General features: G+C 51.9%; 1 protein-coding gene across 2 annotated transcripts; it reads left to right on the forward strand.

The window, feature by feature from the left end:
- The first annotated feature begins 848 nt into the window (after positions 1-848).
- Positions 849-3,913, forward strand: UQCR11 (ubiquinol-cytochrome c reductase, complex III subunit XI). Of its 2 annotated transcripts, NM_001246260.1 has the most exon segments (3): positions 903-975; positions 1,936-2,070; positions 3,665-3,913. In NM_001246260.1, coding segments are annotated over 2 exon segments (171 nt in total). In that variant the 5' UTR covers positions 903-925; the 3' UTR covers positions 2,057-2,070; positions 3,665-3,913.
- Positions 3,914-8,795: the final 4,882 nt, after the last annotated feature.

An 8,795-nucleotide genomic window follows, 5' to 3' on the forward strand; every position in this document is an offset into this window, starting at 1 on the left:
TAAGGGATCTGAAAGTGCAGGAGCACTGCCACCCCTCAGGGCCCGTGTCCCCTCTCCAGCCTGGGGACATCACATTCCCTCAGGGCCCGTGTTCCCTCTCTGGTGCGAAGACAGGCCTCATGTCCCCTCTCCAGTGCAAGAGTAGCCTGTTCCCCCAGGGCAGCTGCTGTCCTCCCAGCTGTGTGAGGACAGCCTGTCCCCTCAGCCACATCCCCTCAGGGTGACCCGTGTCCCCTCAGTGCCTGTGTCCCCTCAGTGCCCGTGTCCCCTCAGCCGTGTCCCCTCAGGGTGACCCGTGTCCCCTCAGTTCAGGGTGACCCGCGTCCCCTCAGTGCCTGTGTCCCCTCAGTGCCCGTGTCCCCTCAGTTCAGGGTGACCCGTGTCCCCTCAATGCCCGTGTCCCCTCAATGCCCGTGTCCCCTCAGGCCGGCCCGTGTCACCTCAGTGCTCGTGTCCCCTCAGGGTGACCCGTGTCCCCTCAGTGCCTGTGTCCCCTCAGGGCGACCCGTGTCCCCTCAATGCCCATGTCCCCTCAGTGCCTGTGTCCCCTCAGTTCAGGGTGACCTGTGTCCCCTCAGTGCCCGTGTCCCCTCAGGGTGACCCATGTCCCCTCAATGCCCATGTCCCCTCAGTGCCTGCGTCCCCTCAGGGTAACCCATGTCCCCTCAATGCCCGTGTCCCCTCAGTGCCCGTGTCCCCTCAGTTCAGGGTGACCCGTGTCCCCTCAGTGCCCGTGTCCCCTCAGTGCCCGTGTCCCCTCAGTGCCCGTGTCCCCTCAGTTCAGGGTGACCCGTGTCCCCTCAATGCCCGCGTCCCCTCTGCCCCCCAGCCCCGAGCGGGGCCCGCCCCGCTCCAGCCCCGCGCGTGCGCGGAGCGGCCCCGCAGCCGCCGCCGCTCGGGGTGACTTTGAGGCGGCGCCGTCGCCATGTTGAGCCAGCTGCTGGGGCCGCGCTACGCGCAACTGCTGCGGACCTGGTGAGGGGCTGCGGGCTGCCCGCGCCGCGCTGGGGCCTGCCCGCTTCCACTGGGGCTCTGTCCGCTCCGAGCCGGGCTCTGCTGGCCCCGCCCGGCTCTGTCCGCCCGGCCCGGCTCTGTCCGCCCGGCCCGAGGCTCCGCGCTGCCCTCACCGCGTCCTCCGGGCACGGGCGCGCCCCGTGGGGCTGTGAGGGCATCCCCACCCCTGCTGAGGCCACCCGTGCCCGCCGCGCCCTGTGAGGGTCTCTAGGGACGGTGCCGGGTGGGGAGCAGGGCTCGGGCCGGGCTGAGGGGCCGAGGGCCGCGGAAAAGGCTTGAGACCCACCCGCCGGTGGCTGTTTCACAGCAGTGCCCTGGGTGCCCTTTGCAGGGCTGTGGGAGGTGGAATGGCGGGGCAGAACCGGGGGATGTGGTTGAGACACGGAGCTGGGGAAGGTCTGAGGAGCGGCTGAGGGCACTTGGCTGGTTCAGCTGGAGCACAGGAGATGAGGGGAGGCTCCTCGGGGGCTGCAGCTCCTCCCGAGGGGAGGCAGAGGGGCAGGGGCTGAGCTCTGCTCTGGGACAGCTCCTGGAGCCCAGCAAGGGCTGGAGCTGTGCCAGGCCTTGGCATGGAGCTCAGGGAAAGGTTCTTCCCCCCGAGGGTGCTGGCACTGCCCAGGCTCCCCAGGGAATGGTCCCGGCCCCGAGGCTGCCAGAGCTGCAGGAGCGTTTGGACAGCGCTCTCAGGGCTGCTCAGGGTGGGGCTGTGGGGCTGTTGGGGGGTCTGGGCTGATGATCCCTGAGGGTCCCTTCCAGCTCAGGATATTCTGGAATTTTAAGCTCTTTTCCTGATTGAAGTGACTTTCTCAGGTACCTCAGCCATGAGCATCTGCTAGGCCTTTCACAGTGGTAAATTGTTTTTTAATTACTACTTTCACAGTGGTAATTTATTGTTTACCTGGATGTGTGTCTCTCCTTTAGGACCCCCACCCTGGCGACATGGGGTGGTGTGGCTGGCGTTGGTGTGATCTGGGCCACAGACTGGAAGCTGATCTTGCAGTATGTTCCCTACATCGGCGGCAAGTTCAAAACTGAAGACTGAGCTTCCCTCTAATGGTGAGTTTTGTTTATACATCTCTTGGCTTAATCAATAGAATTATAAAATCACAGAATCCCAGTTGGGTTTGGGTTGGAAGGACCTTAAAGCTTGCCATGGGCAGGGACCCTTCCACTATCCCAGGCTGCTCTGAGGCCTGTCCAGGACAGCCTAGCCTGGAACATGTGAACACAATAACCATGTGCTGGTGTGACAGTGGATTTTTGACAGTTTCCTCTTTGCCTGGGGCACAATCTTTTTTTTTTCTTTTTTCTTTTTTGTTTTTTTTTTTAATGGAGCTTCACAGAGCACCAGAAGGATGAAATATTCATTAGGATATGTTTTTCAAGTGATTATTTTGGATGCAGTGGGTTTTCCACAACATACTGCAGTTCTTAAGAGGTCAAATCAAGCTAATTTTTTTACTTCTGATGTATCTGTTTACTTCTGTTCCTGAGCAGATCAGGACTAGTTTTGTGACAAGGCAAATTCAGACTCCTTTCTGCTCCTTGTAACTGGTATTAAAAGTAAATTGAATTTTCAGAGCTGGTTATTTTATTCCACAAATTACTGGAAAGATTTGCTTTCTCAAGGTTTTGGTTATTTTCCTTCTTTAAATACGTATCAGAAGTGCTGTTCTGAATGTCTGACCATTCCTAAAGCTGGAGCAGCAATTAGACAATCCTTCTGTAGGGGCTCTAACTGCATATTCTTCCTAGTAGGCAGGCTTTGGATTTCTTTATTCCTTGCTGCAGATAGAAGGGAGTCAGGAAGATTTTTCCATTCATTAAAGGATGCTAATGGAGAAACTCTGAGATCAGAGGAAGGTCTGTCCACCTCAGTGTTTGTTTCTTCTGGTCAGAATAACAGTTACTTCTAAATGTTGATTAATGAAAGTGAGCTATTTATGTTCCAGCTACACAGTACTTTGTAGGGAAGTCAGTCCATTTGAAAAGCACAGACAGTACTTCTTAAATCCTTTTTCAGCAATAGGTGTTGCAGCTTAAACAATTTACTGTTTGCAAACTTTGTATTGCACAGATCCTTCTGTAACCAAGAGAGGAATGAAACTTGTCTTGGAAGTCAGCTGAACTGGAGGCATTTTGGGTCATTGTGATGTTTACAGTCAAGTCATAAAATCACCCAATGGTTTGGGTGGGAAGGGTCCTCAAAGCCCATTCAGTCTCAGCCCTGCCATGGGCAGGGACACCTTCCACTATCTCAGGCTGCTCCAAGCCCCATCCAGCCTGGATGGAGAAGTTTTCAAGTGGAAAAGCTCTCAAGTTATGCAATTCAATTACCTTCTAAGGGTTTTCCTTCCTTAAAAATAGTCAGTAGCAGGCACAGAGCTCTATTCCTGAGCCAGCAGCCTGTGTTTCCCATTTTGAAGTAAGGATTTAGTGGGTGTGGAAAGAGGAGCAGAGAAAAGGGATGTGTCTGTGGTGGCCTGTGCTCCCTTCCAAAGGGACTCCAGGCCTGCCCACCCACACCTGGATCAGCTCCTGTACCAGAAACTTCCTGCCTGGATCCTGGAGGCTTTTGAAATCTCTCATGTTGGCTGCTGTGGCACTGTGCAGGAAGCTCTGTTTAACAACTGCTCTGTGTTTGTTGTAGGATTTTATTGCTGAAGAGTGTCTGGAGCCATCCGTCCACTGAGACCCTGCTGGGGTGACCCTGTAATGCCCAGTACAGATTCTGCAACAAGCTGTGGTCTGTCTGTCTGTCTGTCTCTCCCATGAACAGCTGTGAGCAAATTCACCCTCACTGACCACTTCCTCTGAGCACTTTCCCAGCACCTCTTGCCTTGATGGGAGTGGTTTATAAACCTGGTGTACGAAATAAACCAAGTGAATGATTTCTGGGGGGCTTGGGGTCTTGGGATTTTGTGTATGTGTGCCTTACCTTCTTAGCCATATTCTTAAGACCAGACTCCTAGCTTGGTTTTGGGTTTTAGAATGATGGAATCACAGACTGGTTTGGGTTGGGACACCTGGCACTATCCCAGGTTGCACTGTGTTATATCTTCAGCTTCTTGGACTGTGTGTCCTAAGGCAGGTCTGCCACATATTTGCCTCTTCTCGTGTCCAGGTTCCTTGGGAATCAACCACTGGCTGCTAGGATACTGGGCTTGATGATTTATTTTTATCAATTAACAGCTCTTGAGCTACTCTTAGGGATGTGTTGATTTTAGGCTTCTGGATCACTGTGGCCTCATGGATACAGTTAACTTTTCACAGCCAATATTGCAGAGTTTCATGGTAACAGATTGCTGAAATTTACTTTAAAGAAAGGATTTTGGGTTTTTAACATCAATTCATGGACCCCTTAAATGGTCTATTTTTTAATCTTTTCTGGCTTAATCTAGGGGCTTGAGGAAGGCAGGCCCCAAATCCTGGGTGTCTTTCTTTGTACCAGGATGAAAACCAGGGGTTCAGAGAGCTGCTCAGTTCTTAATTTGGGGTTTAAGTAGAAGAATAATCTATATTCTCAATTCATAGATCTATTTATTTGTGAACTTAAAGTGGTGATGAAACAACCCCCAAACACAAGCCTTTAGGTGAGAGTTCTTAGCTAGAACTTAGAAAACACCTGCCACAGCCCTTTAGGTGAGAGTCTTTTGCTGTTATGAAAAGGAAGAACGAGGATTATTTTGCTCTGGTCTCTGTCAGTTGGCCACAGATGACTCAGACTCAGGGCAGAAAAGTTTATCCTTTTTCACAAAGACCACAATTTACAAACAAACTTCCTCTGTGTGAGAACAGGATCACTGTTTTCTCTCTGCTTAGTGCCCAGTTTCATCTTACTAGAATGTTTGGCTGTAATGCAAGGTTTGAATCTCTTTAGGGGAAAATCCCAGTTGTAGCTGTGTTGCCCATGTGTCAGTGTCAGGGCTGTGTCACCCTCAGGGATGTTTTTTGAAAAACTGTTGGAAAACCTGCCCAAACAGTGGCACTATGCAGGATGACTCAATTAACACTAAAATTTCTTAGTGTTGCTTCAGCATAATCATTGTTCATCAGCTGGGGGCAAAGAATATAATTTTCACATGCAAAAAGTGCCTTTGATGCTCTGCTATGTCCACTAAGATGCAATCACATAATCCTGGAATATCCTGAGTGAGAAGGGACTCACAGGGATCATCAGCCCAGCCCCTGTCCCTGCACAGACACCCCAACAACCCCACCCTGAGCAGCCCTGAGAGCGCTGTCCAAACGCTCCTGCAGCTCTGGCAGCCTCGGGGCAGCTTCCCTGGGATATGGAATAATGGGATAACAGGGCTGATTCCTCAGGCTGTCCCCTCTCTGCTCCAGCAGTGCTCCTGACTGACCTGCAGGAGGCCAGAGCCTCACCTTAACCTCAGGATACTGAGAGTGCAGGTTTGACAGCAGCAGCCCTCTGCCATACCTAGGGGTGTGGTACTGATCCATTTCCAGACAGATTATGCCTGGAAAATGGATATTCTTGGGAAGCAGCAGGACTGTAACCTCAGATCTGGACAGCTCAGTCCCTGCTCTTATTTTACCTGTGTGACACACCTGGGCAGGATGGGTGTAACCTGCTGCTTCAGAAATTCCCTGGTTTTGTCTTTTGCCTGGTTTTGTTCCCATGGGTGAGTGACCTGTTCCCATGGCTTGGAGATCTTTGGGAAGCCTGAAGCTGGGGGTGTGTGGTGTCCACCCCTCTGAGAACCCTGATGTCCCCAAGCTGCCCATCAGTGGTGACAATCACCTTTACAAAGCCCCGGTGGTAGAGGTGTGCCCAGCAGGTGAGATGAGATACTGAAAGGAGAAATACATATTTAAAATCTGCTGTGTGCACAGGCAGCACAGCAACGAGTGTACAGAACTTGGATTTTTTGGGGATTGTTCAGCTCCTTGTTTTTTGTGCATTTTCAGTGATATATTTATTGCTAATTGACCATAGGATTAGTGTATAACTGATTTAATTGCTATATTTCTTTTGCTGCAAGAGCAAGAAACACACTCTTGAAAATACCTTCTGCATTTTTGGGCAAGTCTGTTAAAATTCAAATAATTACTGTTCAAGTGGCATGGGTAATCTTTCTCATTTTTAATATCCTAGCTTTGCCTCTCTTTTAACAGTTAATTGTTTTCATAATGAATGCCATGTATGTTAGAGGAACAAATTAAAAAACAATGACCTGACAGATGGGAAAAAAGCTTCCCCTTCCAAACCTGGAGAGGGCACAGAGATGGTTTTGGATTTACAGCTCTGGGCTGACGATGTGGCTTTGAAACAGCCCCCAAGAAAAGGGAGGCTTTGCATTCCTGCCTGCCTCTTCCAAATGTTTGTCCTTGCGGTGGTGCCCCCACTTCCCTTCCCTCTGTGGAATGTCCCAGTGGAGATGAGACAGGTTTTGTCACTGCAGCCACCTCAGTGCTGTGACCCTGCACAGCCCCTGCTGGTCTCCTCCTGGAGGAGCCTCTGCTGGGGCTCCTGCGTTGGGAATTCTGTGGCAAATCCTGCTCTGGAATAAGTCCTCAGCTGGCTCTGGGAATGCAGAGTAGGAAGCTCCAAACCAGGGATACCTGCAGAGTGAAATCAAAGAGTTTTTCTGTCAGGATATCCTGCTGCTTCCTTCCTGATTTTGGTGATTTTTTTGGATTCCCTGCTCATTCTGGGGCAACACAGAGTCTCTAGCAGCTGAATCCACTTTCAGCTGGTGGTTCTACCTGCAAATACCTCACCTTGGCAGTGTTCCCAGAGGAACACAGGAATATTTTCCCTTCAGCTCAAGAGTTCATTTCTACCCAAACATTTCACGCAATCCTAGGAGTGAGTAAATGTTTCCCTTCCACAAACCGGTGCCAGCTGCCAGTGAAAACTGATTTTCTACCTCCTGATACCCTCAGCTCAAGGTTCAGAGGACATTCAGGGATCCTCCCACAGACTAGCTGTGACACTCTTCCACATCCAAACCCACAGCTCCACTTGCTCCCAGCTCTGCCAGTTCATTCTTTAAAAATACCACTGAAAGTTTCACTGTGCTTGTTTCCCTTTTGCACTCCAGAGCTCCACATCAGTACAAGTTTTTGGTTACAACAGTATAAGATGAGCTGGATTTGAGGTTTGGGGTGTTTCTATTAAAAAAGAAAAAAAAAATGGAAGTGCATTTATGGAAAATAGTGTGGGTTTGATCAAAAGTGGGAATTGGAAGTTTTCCATCTCTTGTGCAAGATTGCAGAAAATAACAGCAATGGCAGAGTGAGACGTTTCCTACCTGTGAGCCCAGAGGAGACAACATAAACTACCACAGGGGAGCCGGAATGCCTTCAGGGCAAAGCTCAGCATCGATCAAATTAAAGACAGCACCTCCACCCGCATGGATCTTAACGCTTTTTAAACAAAGGAAATGTAACCCAGCACCTACAGGCGCACCTGGCTCTTGGAAATTGTTTCCAGTTTCTACTCCCGAGTCTGGACAATTTGCAGCCCGTTGTGGGGGTGTGGGCTTCCCTCGCATCCTTGAGAGTCTCACATCCTCCTTCAATCTCCTGCTGCTTTTCAGACGAGGGAGTTTGAAACGAGTGAGTGAGCCCTGACTTGGAAAAACAAGGCAGTAAGAAATACCCATCGATGTGATGTTTAAGGATAGCCAGTGCTGGTTCCTGCCCTGGGATGGGGCAGCCCTGGATGCAGGGACAGACTGGGAATGAGAGGCTGGAGAGCAGCACCGTGGGAAGGGACCTGGGGGTCCTGGTCAGTGGCAAGTTGGATCTGAGTCACCGCTGGGTCCTGGCAGCCCAAAGGGCCGCCCTGTCCTGGGGGCAGCAGGCCAGGGAGGGATTGTCCCACTCTGCTCTGCCCTGGGGCAGCCTCAGCTCCAGTGCTGGGGGCACTTTGGGCACCACAAGGTCAGAAGGATCCAAAGCTGCTGGAGAGTGTCCCAAGGAGGGACACGGAGCTGGGGAAGGTCTGAGGAGCGGCTGAGGGCACTTGGCTGGTTCAGCTGGAGCACAGGAGATGAGGGGAGGCAGAGGGGCAGGGGCTGAGCTCTGCTCTGGGACAGCTCCTGGAGCCCAGCAAGGGCTGGAGCTGTGCCAGGCCTTGGCATGGAGCTCAGGGAAAGGTTCTTCCCCCCGAGGGTGCTGGCACTGCCCAGGCTCCTGTGGACACCCCTGTGGACCCCCCTGCTGTAGGGTCCGACACTGATCCCTTCCAACTGCTGCTCCAAGCAGGATTCTTAACAAAAAGCTAATACATCATTCATTAAATTGATTTCTCTGACTTGCTTTGGAAGGAGACTGACTTGTGGTGTTTCTCAGCATGTGGATACTGGAATGGAATGGAGAGGACCACAGCAGCTGGAATTCAGGCGCTGGTTGGTATCCCATTCCCAAAGCTGTGGTTCTGAGGTGAATGTTCCTTGGCAGCCGGAGGCAGACACCTCTCTGGCAGTACCACAGCCGGGAATTTGCCACTGCAGCTGCAGTAGGTGCTGGTTTACACGCTTTCCTGAAAAACTTTTCACTGCTTTGTTTCCACTCCAGTTCCTCATGTGCAGATTTCCCTCTTTTTTTATTGGATTGTTTGGGGTTTTTTTTTTGTTTTTTTGGTTGGGTTATTTTTTTTGTATGCTGCTGTTGCACGGAACGAACCCCCCGGGGCTGGGGGGACAGGCCCCACGGCGAGGGGCCGGTTCTCGCCGGGGGTCCGGGCGGGTCCGCGTCCCCGGGGGCGCGGGGCGGGGCCGGGGGTCGCGGGCCCGCCAGTGCGGCCGGGG

The sequence above is a fragment of the Taeniopygia guttata genome, chromosome 28, assembly GCF_048771995.1.
Source record: "Taeniopygia guttata chromosome 28, bTaeGut7.mat, whole genome shotgun sequence".
In the NCBI taxonomy this organism is placed as follows: Eukaryota; Metazoa; Chordata; class Aves; order Passeriformes; family Estrildidae; genus Taeniopygia; species Taeniopygia guttata.